Source organism: Aythya ferina (genome assembly GCF_964211825.1).
Source record: "Aythya ferina genome assembly, chromosome: 3".
Lineage (NCBI taxonomy): Eukaryota > Metazoa > Chordata > Aves > Anseriformes > Anatidae > Aythya > Aythya ferina.
This window is the reverse complement of record NC_140298.1, coordinates 56257147-56277894: the sequence shown is the minus strand read 5'-3', so window position 1 is coordinate 56277894 and position 20748 is coordinate 56257147. Positions and strand designations below refer to the sequence as shown.

General features: G+C 39.1%; 1 protein-coding gene across 1 annotated transcript; it reads left to right on the top strand.

Annotated features, from left to right (window-relative positions):
* Nucleotides 1-5: 5 nt before the first annotated feature.
* PEX3 (peroxisomal biogenesis factor 3) lies at nucleotides 6-20171 on the top strand. Its single transcript, XM_084513944.1, has 12 exons — nucleotides 6-161; nucleotides 6001-6132; nucleotides 7530-7611; nucleotides 11900-11943; nucleotides 13386-13510; nucleotides 15210-15276; nucleotides 15377-15431; nucleotides 15688-15844; nucleotides 16767-16837; nucleotides 17564-17686; nucleotides 18841-18937; nucleotides 19378-20171. The coding sequence occupies exons 1-12, from the start codon at nucleotides 89-91 to the stop codon at nucleotides 19459-19461; spliced, it is 1110 nt and encodes a 369-aa protein (XP_084370070.1). The 5' UTR covers nucleotides 6-88; the 3' UTR covers nucleotides 19462-20171.
* The last annotated feature ends 577 nt before the right edge of the window (nucleotides 20172-20748 follow it).

Genomic DNA, 20748 nt, shown 5'->3' with positions numbered 1-20748 from the left:
CGCCGCCGCCTCCTCCTCCCCTTCCGCCGCCGTGGGGAGGCGAGGGGCGGCCGGGCTGAGGCGAGCCGATCCGAGCCCGGTGGGCAGGATGCTCCGCTCCCTCTGGAGCTTCCTCAAGCGCCACAAGAAGAAATGCCTCGTCCTCGGCACCTTCCTGGGCGGTGAGGGGTTTGCCCTGCGTGGGGGGAGGAAAAAAAAAAAAAAAAAAATCCCAGGGAGCTTTCCCGGGTCGGCACGGGGTCTGGAGGGGCTCCTCGGGGGTTAAATATTGGGGGCTGAAGTGTCTCAGCAGCACGTCTCGGCTCTCAGCTTCTGACTGAGGTGAGGGCTCTCGGGGAGGTGGCTGGGTGTACTGCTGCCTCCCCTCATCTGTTGTGGCCTCCGCATCCTCCTAGCACGAATTCCTTGGGTCACAGGCTAGCTGGTGGGTGCTGAAAGCAGCCCTCCAGCAGCTCTGCCCCTTCTCCTGCAGGCTTTCTGGCTCTACGAGTACAGCAGAAAGTGATGTTTGCTGGCTCCTGAGCCACCCTGCTTGTAGGTGTACCCTCATGTGCCAGGCTGTAACCTGGAGGCTGTGCCTTCTCCCCTTAACCACCCGTGTGGGACTGCCAGGTGGGCAAAGGGGGCTAGGAGAAGTGCAAGTTCTCCTGGGCTGGATGGGAAAGCAGTTATCATGGGGCTTGGTAGTCCTGATAGCCTGAAATCCTAAATTCATCACATGTAAGTGGCCTTCTGCTAGCGTGGGAACCATCCTAGTGTCCCTGGGCTTGCAGCTTTTTGCTTACGATGGATGCTGTTTCAGGTACAGTTTGGTACAAGTGGCACTGACATGCTGCTGACTGCATGAAGTACACTGAAAAGTAAAAATTTGGGACTCTGTAGCAAATTGGAGCAACCACGAGCAGGAGAACATCGTTAGCTGCCATCAGCTGCAACTTGAACCATAATATTTTAAGGCAGCTAGGGAGATGGAGGGGTTTACTGCAGAATGCTATGCTTGTTTTGCAGCTGAATCAGGAGTGCTTTGGCCATCTGAATGTTAGTTATGGATCAGACCTTAATATAACTCCAGGAGTTATGTCACTGCTAATGAACGAGAACCCCAGAATCCATGACTGATTCTCCAAAAAATACTGCTTAATGCTGAAAGGTTGAATGCAACTTCACCCGATTGCTTTTATTTAAAGACTTATTCTGAGTTGGCTGAACGATGTGTGAAAAGCAACCTAATAGTCTGCTGATAAAATGTCAGAGAGTGGACGGTACGTCTCTCTGATGTATTTTTCTTAAGAGCTGTAGTTGCAGTTTCTGGGAAGAGGGATGTAACAAAAGAAAATGGGACATCACAAGCTTAATGATTTTAAGTCTTTGACTGGCAAGTGTTCAGAAGTTAATGTGAATATTTAATTATTCATTAGACAACGCAGGAGAATCCCTACATTATTACTGGTACAATGTTATATCAGTGTTGCATTACTGAAGAATAACAAACATCTGAGTTGGTTGCTACCTTTGCCTCTGCTTACAAATTCCATGCATGTTATCAGTGGCTGTCGTTAATGTAATTTCTGTGGCTCCCAACACTCATATCTTCATAAACAGAAAAATCTGATGAGGTTAGAACTCAGACTGATGGAAAAGCAACTGAACTGTGTGTAATTTTCCCTTTGATTAAGAAGACCTCAACTTTGTGAAGATCTTAGACCCATTCTTCAGGGGTTTGTTCTTTTAGCAAGAACATACTTGAATCTCTTCCAGCAGGTAAAGATCTAGTGTTCAGGATTCAGAAACATTATTTAAAGAAGAGAGAGTCTGAGTTCCAAGGATGTAATAGATTTACTTGTTCTTGATGGATGGGTAGATTTAAAGTGGCTTATATTTCAGTGCCTGGCACTGAAGGCAAGTTAAAAAGGATACTACAAAATGATTCACTGGTTAAATCCTCGTTGCCTTAGAAGAGCAAGTTCAGCGTGTTCGAAATGTATGGTTCTGATTTCAGTGGTGAATGAGCTGTTACTCAATTTCATCTGTTGCAACCTTCAGCTTGCAGAAGGAGCATTTCAGTTCAGATGTCTGCCTGCTTGCCCAAGACAGTAGTGTTGGCTTGTGAGCGAGTGAAAGGGCATTACGTGGGTTTTGGTAGAAGTCACTGGTGCCAACAGAATAAGGCTTTGGTGCTTTCCTATTTTATATATAATCTTTAACCATAATGAGATGGTTGTATATCCGTTGATGCATGGTCTGCTCGAACAAAAGAACAAATGACAACTTCGGGAGCTGTTGATGTTCAGGAAGGATCCAGGCTTCTGTGTGTTTTCATTTCTAAATAATTAAATTCTTGGGGGGGGGGGGAGAGGGAAGAGGAGGGAGATACGGCAGTGAGAGTAAAGTTTGCACGTGGTTGGAAGGAGATTTCCTGAAACTTGGTGCCTCCCAGTTACTGGTTCCTCTCTTCTGCTCACCTTTCCATCCCACCTGTGAAGAAGGGAAAGGGCTGAGGGAGAAAGTCATAATTTATGCGATGTAAGAGAGATCCCACCTGTTTGAGGCCACTGGCATGAACATGTGACAGCTGGTGGATTTTGTAAGCTGCTTCCGTTACTTATGTTTGGATGGGAATTAACTGTACAGCAGTGATAATTACCTCAGTTCGCTGCTGAGAGGAGAATCACAGTGTCGCTTCTCAAGGAGATGGGCATTGTAGACCCCAAATATTCATGTGGTGTAGGACACCCAATACAAATGTAAATGCATTTCACTTTGTAGATCAATTTGAGAGCAATGTGAAGTGTAGTTGCAGGTTCTTACCGAGGCTCCTGTACCTGAATTCATCGATGCCAGCTGCTGTAATCCTTGTTCGTATTTTCCAAACCATGTGCGGTTCAGAAATGCTGGGACTGTAGTTGTTTGTGGAGTTCATACATGAAGAAGAAAAAAAGATTTACATAGAAATTAGCCTTTGCGCAGTCTCATCATTGCTCAATTTTCTTTATTACTCCTGGTTCTGTTTGGGACATAGGGGAAAGGTACTACAAGAAGCTCGATCTACACAGCTATGTAGCTAATCAGACATGAGTAAAGTGTTGCTGATGATACTTTTTGCTGACCTCCCATCCCCTGCTGAGAGTACAATTGAGATACCTTATCTGTTGTAAAAAATTGGTGTTTCCTCTGTTCTCAACAGAGATTTTCAGCACGTCAGTTTAGTTTCTTACCATCACATTAGCTGATGTTGACTTTATGGCAGTTCTTAGGACATGGCTTCCTCTGGTCCTGCTTCCATCTCTAAGCGATGGTATCGTCATGTAGTGCATTCAGCCTGGACTTCTAAGTCTTCATTATTTTCTAGTCTTCCAAATTACTGTTCTGGATACCCATACGGATACACACAGCAGTTCTACAGCAAAACATGAACACACACACAGACTCCAGGCTGGCTCTGCTACTGAGTGCAGGCAAGAGTCACCCCTGTGCAGGCATCCCTTGTCAGGGCTGGAATTTCCCAAGCACCATGTCAAGTCCTCCCAGCTGCTCAGGGGCACTGAGGAGAGCCCTTCCAAGCCATGCAGTTAGTAACAGACTCAGTTTGCTGCTCACATGCATTTTTATTTCTACTTTTTTCCTTAAGCTGCGTGCATGATGCAACTTTTCCCTTGGCTGGCTTCTAATGCGTTGTGTTCTCAAAGATGAAACAGGAGTGCGTGATATCGATTAATGATGGGTCAAAGTTACCACTTTGCTCTGGGCAGGAGGAGAGAAATGCAGCTGCTGCTATCTGGTGTTGCATCACTTGAACAGAGTGGTGTGTTTTTTTTCTGGAAACTCCTTGTTAAACCCGGGCGGCTGCTAATGCAACTTTGGACCCTGGTGAGACGCAGCGGTTGGTAGTGCAGAACACTCGCACCACTTCAACAATCAGCTGTTAAGCAATTAGCTGTCTCAATCTTAATTATAAAGGTACTGCTCCAGCCTATCTCTCTAGGGCATGCACGTGATTCTTCTTGAGTTGTTTTGCTTCTTATGGTCTCATGACTGCCTCTGCCCTGCATACATGCAAGAAGAGCCTTTTTTATTTTATTTTTATTATATACCTGTGTAACCTTTCTGCCAAAAAAAATTTAGGGAAATGATTTATTTGGGGTGGAAAAATGAAGCAAATGTTGTCTTTTGGATGAATGGTTTTGTCTGGATGCATTGGGAAAAATGAGGTTGGAAAGAAATGATTGGGAAAATATTGTTTTGAAAAACTTTGCTTATACTAAAAAAAAAAAAACTAATTGTTGCTGGTTCAGTAAGCAGCAAAAAATAAACTCAGTACACTGAAGGTCATGTCCGAGATACACATTTTTGTCAGGAAGGATTATTCTTTGGAGAAAAATAATTGTTAGTTTTGAAGTCTCATTTTGGTTAGCAGTTTCCAGGGGTAAAATTGCACTTAATGTCTATGGAGCCGTAACATTGAAGTTTGTGTCTAATGGGGCAAATCTTCCACTTCTGACAAGTGGTCAGTCTGCTGAAAGGTTGAGGCAGGAGGGACTGATTTCCACTTCTTATTTTTGAGGCTTTGGTGAAATAAATGAAAGTGATTGCAGTTGTTTTGAACTGATCTGGTTTGCAGTTGCCTATTAGGAAGCATACTACTGGTACGAATTACCAAATTTATTTTTTTTGTGACCGTAAATATTAGGGCACAGAGCTGACAAGGCTCCTGAAATACTGGTGATAGTTCTGGCGAACATATTGAAAGGTTTTAATTATCTAAAAATGTAGCTGAACTCAAAATCAGGGGTGGTGGTGTTAGTTTTTGTGGATGGGGTTGTAAAAATAGTTCTACAACTCCCAGGGTTCAGTAAGTGTTACAAGCCTCCTTCATTCAGATAATAATTTTGGATCGAGAAAAGTGGGCTTCAGACTGTTTATGACTCCTGGAAGTGCTTGGTGGACAAAAAGACTCAATTTGATACTCAGATTTCTTCTGTGTAGCATTATTAACTTGAAAGAGTCGGATCTGGCACACTGTGGAGGGATGTCAATATTTAGGGGATTGCTCCCCACCTTGTACAGTGGCCTTTTCTGCTTGTTTGCTCTTCCCTTTTTCTCCCCACTCTCTCTGCAGTGGGCAAAGGCACTGATAAGCAGCACAAGAGGCATAGCAGCACCTCGAGGGATGGCTCAGAAAGGGAAGCGGAGATGAGGAAGGATGAGAAGAGGGCTGTAGGCAGGCTGGGGATGCCTGCGAACCCCCAGAGGTGTGGGAAGAGCGGCTGGGGGAGCCTTCAAAGGGTTGTGTGTTGGGAGGGGAGGAAGTGAAGAGCAAATATTTTTGGTGAGTCTTTGTGGAGGTTCATAGTGAGGGTGAGGTAGGGTGATTAGGTCCTCAAGGGTTGGAAAAGAATGAAGCTGGAGAGTAGGAAGCAGGCATGGTAAGAAGTAAGATCTGAGGATGGGAAGAGGGAACAGAGGGGCCCGTGGACTTGGCGGTGCACTGAGGGCCACGCTCAGGCCCTGCTAGCTAGCCAAGGTTCTTCCTATGCACACGTTACAGACCAATACTTCCTCTGTTTGGACCTGAAATGTTTTTCTTACATGAATTTTAAGATTGAGTTTTATCTTTAACTTCTGCTGTTCATTTTAGAAAGATATCTTGAAAGAAAAACTTTTCATCTTTTTCCAGGCTTGTGCATTTTCTTTCCTGTTCCTTGTTTCTGTTGCCCTACGCCTTTCTCTTCATAATACTTTCTTCAGTCCCTTCAATTGTTTGAAAGGCAACGTATCTCTTAAAAATGTTTCTTTTACTGATTAAAGACTCTTTACATTTTACTTCATTTTGTAAATGCTATTTCTGATTATTACCTTTGCTAATTACCATTAAAATACTCAAGACCCACTTATCTCCCTCAAGAACACTCACCCTTATGGCTTAAAACCAGTGAAAAGGGCTGAAGGGGGGGCTTTGCTCACATTTTGAAAGCAGCTTGTAATCTGAAAATCTCTCTGCAGGAGTCTATTTACTGGGAAAATATGGACAGAAGAAAATCAGAGAAATCCAAGAACGAGAGGCAGCTGAATACATCGCCCAAGCACGAAGGCAGTATCATTTTGAAAGTAATCAGAGGACGTGCAATATGACAGGTAAGACAAGGAAATAGTTACTGTTCTTGATAGCTGGAATTATTTGGGGATTTATACTACATATAGACAGCAATGAATAAGAATTCAAAATCTTAATTAAATACTAGTACATAAATATAGTAATCTTACAGCATCTTACTGAATCTGAAGAACAGAAGATTGAAGAGATTTTGGGGGGTCATGTCAACCCTTAGCTTGAATATACCCATTTATAATCCGTACAAATATAGATACAGGCTATAGTTTTTCTCAGTTAAAGATCCTTGTTATATTGCCCTAAACTGCACATAGTATAAGGTGTGAAGCAGCACCCAGAACTTACAGCACAATTAATTAATTACCTTATTCACTATAGTAAATTGGTAGTAAGCTACACAGATCTTTGTGGGTAACTTTTATTTACAAATAAGAAGCATATCAGTCTAGTAATTCCCTACATTTGAACAGTTAAAAGGTACTTCACTATATGGGGAGCAAAAATGAAAAGTCATTTTATTGTAGTGTTTGTCTTTGGATTGTTTAGAGGTAATGGGTAGAATTAAAAAAAAAAAAAAAAAATCCCTGTCATTCTTACAAATAGTTTTGAATGGCTTGTATTTCTATAAAACAAATTGGGCAGCATTTTCTTCTGTTGAAATTTGTAATGGCTTCTCAAGTGGCTGCAAATGGATTCTGTGTCCCTTGTTTACCCTGACCAATTTGTATTTTATTTTCATGTTTTCCATTTTGTAGTGCTGGGATTTATTTTCCTGCATGGACTAATTTTTTCTTTGCCATTCTTTGTGCAAAGTACATACTGTCTGGTAGCATGCATTCCTGTCAAGATTTTTCATATTTTGTTCATGGTATTTATTATGTTACCTGCATGCTTATTTACTGTTTTCTGTTCCCATTGTACAATAGCAGATGAGACCTTGAATCTTCTGAAAGTCAAGGACTTTATCCCACCAGCTTTCCTTTGTTTAAAACAGATCTTTCTCGAGTTTTCTTGTAAAAAATAAATAAATAAATAAATAAATAAATAAAATAAAAAATCAATTTTTTCTTCCCATTTGGAGAAATGCAGCAGTATAGATTTTCACCAGTTCTTCTTCAGCAGAGTTGAAGGCATGTGTATGCAGACCTGCAGGATGTAAGCACATATCTGCAGACAGGCTAGGAAAAGCCATGTAGCCACGTAAAGGCATTTGTGCCCAGAATCATGAGGCAAGCAGGTAATTGTACTTCTGAGTACTTCCAGGATTTCCTATGTTGCTTGTCCTCCCAGCTTTGCATGTTGAGCAAATAGGACCAACACTGTAGCAGCTATTGAGAGAGAGCGGGGTATGGATTTATGATTTTTTTTTTATGTTGACAGATTTTGGTTTGTTTTTTTGTATTTTTTTATTTAATAACAGTGCTGTCAATGCTCCCAACACTGAGGGATACCTTAATGCATCAATTAAATTCTGAAAGTCTCACATCTCTTCTTAAAAATAGGTAAGACTGTTTCATTGTGTTAAATATAACTTGTTTTGATCACAAGATATTTTTTTTTCAAATTATGTATTTATAATGTAGAGAGAGTCAAGCATTTTGTTCTTGTGTCCCACTGAATCACTTAAAGTATTTTGAAATTACCACATAAATATTTTGTGTCTTGTTAGATACAGTTTGACAGGTATGGTTGGCATTCTACAAACATTACTGGAAATAATTGTTACTTTAAGATGCTGCAATGGGAGCCATGGTTTTTGTTGAGTTTGTTTAGGATAGATAAAGTACTTAAAGTATCTAGTCTTCTCTTAAACTGTATCGTGACCAAGTTGTTGTTGCGTTTGTAAAAATGTTCATGTAATCTCATCGAGGTCAGACATGTTGAATGGTAGTGGAAAGTACCAAAATGAGTTTACAAATGGAAGTGAGCTATAAGAAGCAAAAGGGGCATGTCATAACTTAAGACAAATGTCTCCCTGTCAGAAAACACCTTTATTCTCATTATAACTGCAAGAACAAATGGCATATTTTTTAAATACATAAAATGCATAATAGCATACCTTAAAAACTGCTTGGCATTTAGCAAGGAGTAGAAGTGTTATGTAGGAAGTTAACACAGGGTTTCTGACTCACTCAAGGCTGTCTTTTCAGTTTACCTCCCACTAACTTATTTATATAGCTTTAACTTAATCTGTCCAGCATTTAATAAATTACCTGTCCTATCATTGTCTTTTTTCAGTCAAAAAAATCTCTTATAATACAACAGAATGTGATATTTAATATAGGAGTTATAGCCTACGTCATGTTTTTGTAATAGTGGATCTGAGAACTGGCTACTGTAATTGAGGATTATTTATCCCAAACAGCAAGAAATTGGAAAAAAAGTTAGCTTCTATGGAACATTTAATATGTTTGCCAAAATAAGAATTTTACTTAATAAAAAATTAACCTGAATGAACAAGAAATGTGGATGATCAAATTTGTCTTCTGGACTGTACAACAAAATATTCTACAAATGCTTGTAGTCCATTGTTCCATGGTAAAGACAAGTAATGGCTTAGTTTATTTTTTGTAGCATATGTTCTTTTATCAAAATATATCTGTTATCTCTGACTTGTTTGACTAGTTGGAGCAGTTTACAGGTACAGTGACGTATTTCTGAATTCCAATAATACATGCAGCTGAGGTCATGAGTATTCTGTAAGCATGGGCATCCATTTAGAGTCTATCTTAGAGTAGAGTTTGTGTCTTAATGCTTCCTTTTTTTTTTGACTTACACTTAGAAAGTTTTAAATAGATGCCTACCCTTTTTGATCTGAGAAGAGTTTGAATGAAACAAGGCTTCAGAATTAGCTTTAAAGTCAGTCTTTCAAGGAGCTTTCTTGTGTTGCACATGAAGGTATAGATTTGTTTTCTTTCCACTTTGATTTCAGAAGATGAATCAAAGGGTTCCCTTCCAGTGTCAGTCAATATATAAAAGGGTAGATGGGGAGTTTTACCTTTCTTAATGTCTCTGAAGATACAGTCTCTTTGTTATATTATCTATGAGAAGATGTTATTATGTTACTATGTTCTTCCTTAAATCAACTGCTTTATCTTGAATTCTTCTCAGTTCTTAAATTTAAATCCTTTTTACATTGCTTTAGTAATTTGGTATGGCTAGGGTTAGGTTGGATGTTGTCAGTCTTCCAAAGAAACTTTTAAACAGGAAGCACCACACAAGACCACTGATGTTCTTGCTCTGTCTGTCCTCCTCTTCTTAAAGCAATGTGATTGAGTGAGATCAGGTGAAGCAGTTGCTGCTGTAGTCCTGCAGGTGTTACCTATCTCCCACTTATTCAACCTAAACTTTGTTCTAAACCTCTAGTTTAGTTTTGCATTACTTTCTGCCTTGCTTCTGTAGCCGATAATGGTTTTCCAAATAAAGAAATGTGAAATAAAAGTTGAGTAGCAGCTGAGTATTAGTAAGTTGCAGCAAATGAAGACTAAAATATCCGGTTCCATTGTTAGGCTTAATACTCACAGTATTAAGCTGTTACCTGGTTGTTGCCTTATGTTGTGAGGAGAAACTTTGTAAGCATGAGCTCTGTGTTTTGACATGATGGTTGGAAATGTAGTTGGCTGATGTTGACGTATTGGCTTCTTTGTCTTGCTTCAATTGGCATGGAAAACTTACCACTTATAAGCAAAAGGTGTAGTTTTGAGTCCTGTCATGTGTTTCACCTACAGAAGTATTACTGTATCTTCTCTTTTTTCTTTTCTTTTCTTTTCTTTTTTTTTTAACTCTTCGTTTGGCTTTTGAATGGCTTTTAAAACTGTTGACTTTGCTTGCATAATGTAAGGTGTGTAAACTGTCCTTGTATGCGCTATGGATCCTTCTTGTATCTCTTCTAGCTATCTTCTTTAAATCTCTCTCTGCTTTCTGGAGTTTAATAGTGCTTTAATAGGTTTAATAGTTTATAATACCTGTTCATTTGCATTATTTGATAGCAATGAGTTTAAAAATTAATTGTTTACGTAAGTGATATAATGGGCAAACTAGTGCCAAAGTGCATGTGTTTGTTTCAGAAAGATAAAAACATTCCTTCGTGGTTAACTAGGCCTGTAAGGAGAAATGATTTCTAATGAAAAGTGTGTTCTTTTAATAAATTATGTTACTGTAAAATCTAAGCACAGGCTATTCTGAACCATCTGTGCTAAATATTTAAATACTACTTCTGATCCCAAGAAATTACCAAATGTTTTCCTAAATTACTTTCAGAAATTGTTTCCTCCACAATAGAGATACAGTAGCCATTCTTTACTAACAGTGCTTAACAGAAGGGAATGGTTGATTAAATTTCTTGGATGGTTAGCTTGCTCTTACCTCTGCTACTGCTGCTGTATTGTTAAAATTGCATCTGGTTAGTAGTTTTAAGTAACTTAGGTGGTTCAGATGTCTTTATACACACAGAGTAGGGGACAGGAGGTTGGAGAGCAGCCCCACAGAAAGGGATCTGGGGGTTCTGGTTGACACCAAGTTGAACACAACCCAGCAGTGTGTCCTGGCAGCCAAAAGGCACAACCATGTCCTTGGGTGCATTGAGCACAGCACAGCCGGCTGGTCGAGGAAAGGGGTTGTCCTGCTCTGCTCTGCGCTGGTGTGGCCTCACCTCGAGTGCTGTGTGCAGGTTTGGGCATGAAAAGACAACAAGGTCATAAAACTATTAGAGAGCCTCCAAAGGAGGGCTACAAAGATGGTGGAGGGTCTAGAGGGCAAGACATGAGGAGCAGCTGAGGGCCCTTGGTTTGCTCAGCCCAGAGCAGAGCAGGCTGAGGGGAGGCCTCATGGCGGCCTGCAGCTCCCTCACGAGGGGAGCGGAGGGGCAGGCGCTGAGCTCTGCTCTCTGGGGACAGCGACAGGACCCGAGGGAACGGCATGGAGCTGGGACAGGGGAGGGTCAGGCTGGGGGTTAGGGAAAGGCTCTGCGCCCAGAGGGTGGTCAGGCACTGGGACAGGCTCCCCAGGGCAGTGGTCACAGCAAAACATTTGGACAACGCCCTCAGCCATAGGGTTTGCTTTTTGGGTGGTCCTGTGTGGAGCTCGGAGCTGGACTCAACGATCCCTGTGAATCCCTTCCAACTCTGGATATTCTTTAATTCTGTACAATCTGCAGTCTTGCTTTTTGACTGCAGAATATATATAGTCTTAGGAATCAGTCAGGTCAAAAAGGTAGATGTTTTTTTAGAGAAGAAAAGAACAAACGATTTATGTGGATGGTGCAAGACTCCTTTTCCACAGATGGTCATGATCTATTTGTTTTTAGATTATCAAGTCTGAACTTTAATAGAAAGCCAGGGAATGGTAAATCCTGTAAGAAGGTAGGATAGAAATTCTGATCCTGTGCTGTTTATGCACAAGTAGATTACCTGGGCATACTTACTGAGCTGAGGTTTGTGTTAAATATACCCAGGATCAATGCCCCAGAAAAGACTTACTGCTTTGTACCATCAGTGGGCTTTTTCTAACTGCTTAGTGTAGGAACTCAAAATTGGTAATATAACTGTATGTCATTGGTATCAATAAACACTATACTTACACGTTGAAATGTGAAAATTTTTCCTGTGACTTCGTAATGCATAGTTTATGTACTGTTTTCTTGAATGAGGCAGATCAATGTAGGTGTAATCTGATGTGAATAATTATAATAGTTAAATGAACTTGCCTTAGAACACTACAGTTTTAGTTAATGTTTATTAATTTCCAAGTAAAATATACAATGGCTAATATTTGCATTTATTTTTCCCACAGGCCAGCAAACAAGTTAGAAATATGGGAGGATTTAAAGATAATAAGTAAGTGTAAATAAAAGATTACATCTACATAATATCTAATATAAATTCTAAAATCTTTTATACCCTTTAAAATGCGCACTTCACACTACAGTGAGTTGTCCTTTCAGTAGATATGAAGATAATGTAGCATACTACATAGCAAACTCCTCCATGCTCTGCCAAAGCTCCTCATTAAGGATTTTTTTTCATATCCCCCAGGGAAATCAGATGCTCAAAAAACACCTTGAAGAATCTTTTTGGCTCTCATGTTACCCTGCTCAACAAAACTTTGTGCAGGCTTTCTGTACCACCACAGAAAAATCACACCTCCCAGAAATGCAGACCAGCCGTTATATGGCCAGTGATATTCTCTTTTTGAGCCTGTTTGAGATAACCACTGCTGTGGTGGTTATGAACCCTATCATTCATCATTTTATGTACTGGCTGGTGAAAGCAGTGGAAGGGAAGCAATAACAGTGAAGTCAGATAATTATGTAGTGAAACATTACTGAGATGCTTTTATTTTTTTTGTTCACTACTTCTGTTTCCTTAGTGCCATTTGTTATCCCCACCACCACCACTGCCTCTCTGGTTTTCTTTGCTTCCTTAGAGTTTTGCTTCTCCTTGTCACGACACCTCTATAGATCCTGCTTTTGATCTGGTTCGTTTTTCCCTGTGTCTTTGATAATCAGCACTCATCCAAATTTATTTGTCACTTCCCCACATCCTCTGCTACCTGGTGGCTGGTAGCTGATGCTCATTTTCATTTTCTTTATGTAAATATTATCTGCTTCTGCCTTAGGTAACATTTTTCTTTCTCTGAAACTGCTGTTGTGCCTTCTGTGTCTTGACTGCATGATGAGGGCTAACATACTATGTGTATTTCGTGGCCTTATGATGAAGGAGGGTTTGGTGGCACTGTTACGTGATGCACCTTCTGGAGCAACTTGTACAGCCTGTTTTTTTTGTTGTTGTTGTTTTTTGTTTGTTTGTTTGGTTTGGTTTTTGTTTTTCCCAAAATAACTTGTGTAATGTGCTAAATTATATTAACATAGGACTTTGGGGCACTGGAACAGGCTCCCCAGGGAGCCCCCAGGTCATGGCAGCAACCCTGACAGTGTTCAAGAAGTGTTTGGACAGTGCTCTCACATACAGTCTGATTTTTGGGTGGTCTGTGTGGAGACAGGAGCTGAACTAGATAATCCTTGTGAGTCCTTTCCAGCTTGAGATATTCTACGATTCTTGGATTTAAATGGAACAACACTTTAGCTGTAGCTCCTGTACATATTAGACTCATGAGCATTTGGGGCATGGTATGAAAATACATGTTATGACAACCAATGGGAGGAATTGCTATGTATTTAAGAATCATTAGCACTTCTTGAGTCTTGGAAAATACTCTTCCTCTTGACTCACCCTTTTTTCATTGACTTTGAAGTATTTTTTTTTTGTCTGTTTTCAAGGTTTCACAAGAAGTATTGTAGCGGTGTACAGCACCTGTATGCTAGTAGTTCTTTTGCGAGTCCAGTTAAATATTATTGGTGGTTACATCTACCTAGATAATGCTGCTGTCTGCAAGAACGGCACGGTAAGTTTCTTGTTTTGTTTCAAAAGTTGAAATTACACATTCTTGGAGGTGAAAGAATTATTTAGATAAAAAGGGCATAGCTTGAATGAAACAGTTTTCTAAGGGTGGAAGATGTGAAAGCATTACTGACAGTAAGGTATATTGATAAGTTGTTACAGTTTCTAAATTTGGATGATTTGGTGATACTGTTGCTGACAAAATACTAGCAATATCAAATAATACCTTTTTGTCTGCATTTGTATTGCTTAAAGAAGGCTTCTTCATATCTGAACACCAAACTAAAATAATTTTTGCTTTCATTAGACATTTTTGAAACAGTAATACTGTATGAATGACCCAAGATACGTAAGCAAGTATGTATAAATGCTTAGCTCTTCATAGCTTGTACATTAATTCCCCCAGTTATTTTTTTTCTAGAGTTAAAGAAAAGCATTGTCTTAGAAATTTTTACTATTTTTAAACTGCAAAAGGTCATTTACCGAAATGTTTCTTGATGAGGCCAAGCAAAGTAGAACGGGTTTTGCTTACATGTTTTATCTGTTGCTCAATAACAGTAAATCCTAGAGTAAGCAAATACGCAGAGTAAGTTGTAAATTGTTGAACAGATCACCTAAAAATAATGGGTGCAAATCTTAATTAGTTGTCATATGCCCCTCTGTGATATCTCTTACTGAGAGTCAAGGAAAAGCAGCATGTGAAGGCAGGTCTGAGGGTTTTGAAAAGCTTTCATTAGGGAGGCCAGAGATGATGGAGGTCATGTTTCATTTTGCAAAGTCCAAAAAACTTTTTAGACAAGAGGATCTGGAGTAGAAATGTTTCCTTTCTGCAACTTTTCCAGTAGAGGAATGGGTTGATGGGATCAACTCTGAGGCACTCTGCTGGAGCGATTTGAGAGGATATCCTCATTTCTGAAAGCTCCTGTTCTGTCAGGAGATATCTATGGCTTTGGTTAGGGTTGAGCTTAAATATCCTATTCCACCAGGTTTAATTCTTAGCATGGTGGAGAGTCTCATTCTATTTGCAATACAATTTTTTTAAGAAATTTTCCTATGTAAATGAAAAGTGAAAGAAGATTTTAAAGATTCTTCCATGACACCAAAATAGAAGAGATGTCTATAGCACGGAAGAGAGCAATGCCATAGTACTCAAAAGATCTGTAGGTTGGTGGCAGGAAGGGAGAATCAGAAGCTACAGCCTCCAACTGGTGAGAGAGGATATGCTTTGGGACTCTTGTCTCCCAATTCAAATATGACAGCCTGCAAGTGCACATCTGGATCTTCAGAAAAGTGTCCTGCTATTCCTTGCGGTCTGCCTGAGTATAATGACGGTTGGTGGATGGGCAAGTGCTTGGCCATTACGTTTCTGACTGTGATGATTCACATGTGGTTGGAAGGATGGCCACAGCAAACTGAAAGACCACGGGGAAGTCATGATCTATTTTTGATGTCTTCTTTCTCAATTTTTATTTGAATAAATTTTTAATCTCCTTATTCTGTTTTGAAACTAGCGTGATTAAGAAGGAACCTCTCTTTAGCAGGGAAACCAAATATAGTTGTTTTCTAGAGCTTAATTGATAATGGGGGAATCCATCTGCTACATGGTATTAAAATATTAAGGAAGGTGTTTGTAACCTGTTTGAAGCAGGTTTTGTGTTGTTGTCTACTGTTGATGTGTCACAGAACTTCTTTTTTCCCCACAGACTCCGCTAGCTCCCCCTGAAGTTCAGCAGCAATATTTATCAAGTATTCAGCACCTTTTAGGAGATGGTATGGTGCTTATTATAAACCACTACACTTACAAAATGCTACTTTTTTTTATAAACTTGAGTGAAACATTAGAATAATTCTGACACTTTTCTTGTTCTAGGACTGACTGAGTTAATAACTATTGTTAAACAAGCTGTGCATAAAGTTTTTGGAAGGTAAGAGTCCGTATTTTTCTGTGGTTAGCTTTTCGTCTTTACTGTGATGACAGTTCCCAAAACAATGAGTTGTATTAGAATCAAAATCAAGTGGCACCACTGACTTTATTCAGACAAAGATTTTGGCAGGCTATGAGCCTGACATTGCAAACCAACTTAGCAGACTGGGGTCCTGTTATTTGTGAGCGTATTATCAGCAGATAAACAATGCATCATTACAATGTTGGCTGCAAAATTAACACTTTTTCCTTTCCAGTATTTCCCTTAAGCATGCCCTTTCCCTTCTGGAGCTGGAACAGAAACTTAAAGATATCAGGAAAGTAGTGGAACATAAAGATTCAGATCAGAGTGCACCTTATTCGCCCTTATGTCATTATCTGATGCCAGATGAAGAAAACCCCTTGGCTACCCAGGTACTTGCTTCAGTTTTTCATCTGCCTTTGTTTGTTTATTTTGAAGAGGGAGGGGTGCATAACAGTCCTCCAGATGCACCATGGTAACCGTATCTTTGATAAAAGATCGTGCCTCCTCCTTTGTAAGTGAAGTGTCCTTATCTCTTACCTTCTTCAGACTCGATTGAAAACAAGGGTCTTCCTCAGAATGCCAGCTTTGAACTCAGAAACATAGCCAGATTAGTTGCTTTTAGTCTGTGACGTACGCTGTAACATTGTGCAGCTCAATGTGGCCCTAAGCCAAATTGTATTATCTTGTACTTGTGTACCAGCAAAGAGCGTGGTCAATTGTAGCATCTCTGAGAGAGAAGCTTTGCTGGAAGAAAGTGATGGTGTGCTGGAGTTTTTTTGTTGCTTTGGGCTGGAAAATGAAGTCTTGGAGTCAAGGGAAAGGTGCCTCTGATCTCAGCTGTAACATTAAGTTCCAAAATTTTTTGAAGGTGTTTGTCTCCAGCCACGTCATGGATTGGTGAAAACTTGTTCTTAATTTGTAATATTGCTGGTATAAAGACGAACTGAGGCTTCAGTGTGTAGCCACATGCATTTATCCTTTAACTTATGCTAACATGCAGTGTTTATGTCAATTTTGGTAGTCAAAAGTAGAAAACATCCTGCTGGATTAGTCTGATATTTCTTGCTAGTACTAAGAACCAAACAATAAAAACACACCACACACACACAAAAAAAAAAAAAAAATAGCAATCAGTCTGTGTACATGCACAAATTATAAAGAAATCTGATTTACTATCACAAATCTTTTATTTTAAATAGATTTGACTTAACACTCATCTTGACTTAATTCCATGGTACAAAACTATTCTATTTCTACTCTTAGAGTTGCCAATGCATTTCTCACTAAATAGCATGTCTTTGCTTTTTCCAGGCCTGTGGACTCACAGAAAGAGACACTGCTACGATTAAGCTACTTAATGAAACTAGAGATATGCTAGAAAGGTATACAGAAATATTCTCTAAGCATATTAAATTCCTCCCCCCAACTATAGTTTATATAAGACAGTTAGTTTCATATAAAAAGCTGGTGAACTTTCATTTGCAAAATGTGACCGTTCAGCCACCGTGTTGCATTAAATATTGATTTATATTCACTGATCGCAGGCTGGGATTTTCAAAATCTGAGTGTTCTGAAATTCATTTATAAAAAGCAATCCTGCTTTAGTAAGATGACGAGGACATCTTTCCCCTTATCTCTTCCTCACGTTTTCTGTACTTACGTAGGAACAGAGGAGTACTTCTCTTCTGTTATACCAGGGTAAATTGAGTAGTAATTTTATTGCATTTACTTGCTCTGATAAAATGAACATCAGTTTTGGCTTATCAGAATTTATTTTTAATGCACAGTTTAATGAATGGTCATATGCATCCTTCTGCAGGAGCTACTGCAGTGAGGCTTTTATGATAAGCATTGAATAGGAGTGAACTGAGCCAAAACATTCTTAGAATTTAACTGCAAGAGATCTGGGGCATTTTAAGGACAGGTCCCTTCTATGTTACTGCTTAGTAAGAAATAGAGAAGTGAGGAATGCTTTAGATTTATGTCTTTGAGTGTTGACTAGTTTGCTGTGGAGACACTTGGGGAGCCGGTCTCTTGAGATTTGCAAGGTTTTTTAGTTTGGAAAAATAAATCCTAGGAATGAAAACAGCACTTATTTACTTTTTCAGTCCAGACTTCAGTACAGTTTTGAGCACGTGTTTAAACAGAGGATTCAGTCAGCTGCTGGACAACATGGCGGAGTTTTTCAGACCTACAGAACAGGACCTGTCTCAGAACGGCTCTGTAAATAGGTGAATGTTTCCTTTTGTTGTGGTTCTTACACCGTAATTCTTTTAGCCTCACAGTGAATTCTAAAAAGGGCTAGTGATTATCTTGCCTTGTTGAGGTTCTCATGCTGGAAAGACTTCTGTTTCCTGCTGTTCAAGAATAAATACAGTCTCCTCACTTCAGTCAAGCAGAGCTAGGAGTATGGCATGTTTCTTCTCACCCATGAGCTTGCAAGAATTTTTTTGAGTTAACTTCCCCACTGTTACTTGCAGATGTAACAGAAATCAGGAGACCTACACTTACCAGGGTTTCCTAGTGCTGTACAAGCAGACTGCCTTTCTAGGTTGGAGGACTTATGCCACTGGTGGTGTAGTACTTGCAGTACTCCCGAGAAAGATAGCTCTATAGGCCCCACTTTCTGATTGTTAATTATTGTAGTTCTCGAGGAAGCTGGGTATTGCTGTGGTTCTCCAAATATGTATAAGCATAAGTACCTACTGAGCTTTTGTTTTTTGACTGGTATGCTGAAAAAAATTAACATTGAGGATCTTCTGCCTCCTCCCAAAGGACTGTAACAATGTAGCTTTAATTCTGAAGTTGGTTTTAAAACAGTGTGTTAGAAATCTGAAAGCTGAGTTCCAATCCTAGAAATATAATTTCTAAAATATTAAAATGAAGACTTTGAATAATAACTAGCTTATAGATGTTTATTTTAATAACTAATGGCTTTTGAGTCATAAGTTTGTATTTAAATGTAGACTATTTGCAATGCTTAGAATAAGCAAAAGTCTTTAGGTTGGCTCTCCCTCCTAAGCTTGGTTTTGAGTTTGAAAGTGTGTGATCAGAAACTGACATTTCTAACAACTGTTTACATACAAACACACACAGGCTGCAGCTAAATCATGTTTCCCTTGCATGCGATGCAAATGTGAAACTGTGTAATAGGAACACCAACAGGCAGGATAAAATTTGCTTTGGTAGTTCTCTGTATTCAATGAAAAAGACCTAACAGGGACAAAACCTTCATTTGTATACTCCAGTTTGTGGTCTATGCAAAACTAAGTTCTTCCAACTATTAGTTTTGAAGTAGTCATTATTTAGAATAGTAGTATTCACTGTTTAGTAGTTTTACAGATACCAGAGCGGGTCTAAATCATTATTTTTTGTTCTCTTCTAGTCTTTCCAGTGTCAGTCTTCCTTTAGCCAAGATAATTCCAATAATAAATGGACAGATCCATTCAGTATGCAGTGAAACACCCAGTCACTTTGTTCAGGTAAAAATCTTACTTTATTTAAAATATCCCAAATAAAATCTTGAGATTTTGTACGTTTCTTTTTAGGTAACATATCACGTTTTGTTTAATTTCAATGGTTTAGAGGAAAAAAAAAAAAAAAGTAGAAACTGGCATAACTTAAACTTTACAAAAAGTTGTATCTTCCAAAAAGATGTTTCTTTTTTTCCCATGCAATCTCTTCTTTGCACTAAACCGTGCAGAAGCAGAAAAAGGTCTCAACTTGGTTCTATTTGGAGTTCTCTTTATCAACCTTTCTAATGCAAGCAATTTGAGTTAGATCTCTGTGGGAGTGCCAGGTGCTTTTCTCATGATGAGTGCAATCATGCACTGCAGCAAAACCAGAGAGATGGCTGTGTGCTTTTGATTAAGTGGTGGGTGTGTTTTTGATTAAGCAAATTCATTCCTTAAATTTCTTCCAGGACCTGTTGATGATGGAACAAGTGAAAGATTTTGCTGCTAATGTTTACGAAGCTTTTAGTACCCCTCAGCAACTAGAGAAATGAGCTGCACACTAATAGGAATAGATCATGTATTTATAACACAACCCGTGTGACTACTGATGAGATTTGGGTTAATTTTATAATGGTGTAGGAGTGGTAGACCAGCAGAAAGAACATACTGAAAAAACTGGGAGCGAGCCGTATTTGTTCTATCTAATAGAATTCTGTTTCAAACACCCATTAAAAATATTCTTGTTGAAAGAATCATTGTATGTAAAGACTTTTCTATTAAAAGTTGTTAAACTCTTGCATAACTCATTTGATTATTTTTATTGCATCTGGAAGGCATCTGGTGGCAGTGTTACAACAAGTTATTTAAGAAAAAATAACTTGTTTGTCTGGGGTGTGTTAGGTTTTGGGAAAAACACGAATGACGGTGAGCTAAGAATAGCAGTATGAAGTACAGCTTTTCTATTCTTCCGCCAGATTTTTCTTTCTGTAAAGAAAAACTCTTCTTTCCTTGACTTTACAAGTGTTATTCCAGAGGGTTTCTCATTCTTCAGAAAGCCTTTGCCAACGGATGCACGTGCCTCTTGACCAGGCTGGGGGTGGGGGGTGCTCTCTTTGTTACTTAAAAGAATGTGGATTTTTAGAAGTTGTTTATGCTGTTCAAACAGCTACACTGTACACATTGACTTGTAAATATTTTAGCTTAATTTGTATTAATTTTGAGCCCAATTGTCTGTATTGTAATAAAATATTTTAATGTAAAATTTGTGCGTGTGATAACGTTACTAGCAGAAAAGGCAATACCTTATTGGCCTATTACTTAAAGACAGTAATAGTTCTGCATTTATTAACGTTACTCAGGAAAAAAGTCTACATTAAAACTACTCATGCTTTTTGTTGTCCTGTATCTCCCCCTTTTTGCAAACCTCACATTGCAGGTCTACAATTACTAATCCTGACACATGATGCGTTTGGGAATTTTTCAAATTGGACACAATCCACCCTCTGCTTAAGCTGCTGTCTTCCTGCCAAAGCTGAGGATTCCTAGCAACTCCTCATTATTTCTCAAAAAAAAAAAAATATTGTTGAAATATATGGGGGTTTTGATTGTTTAGTAGTCCACAGAAGGCACCCTGGTAACTGTAAAAACAATGGATGTAAACAGGAGTCAGCCTTAACCTATGAAATCATACAAAACAAAAAAATAGACAGAATTACTCAAAGGTAGGAGTGTGTAAAAATGAGTGATTCTCATGATGAAGAAATGTACATATGCATTGCCTCCATGCACTGGTAATGAATTCCTCACCTTTATAAGATGGTTTTTGTAGATGCATTATC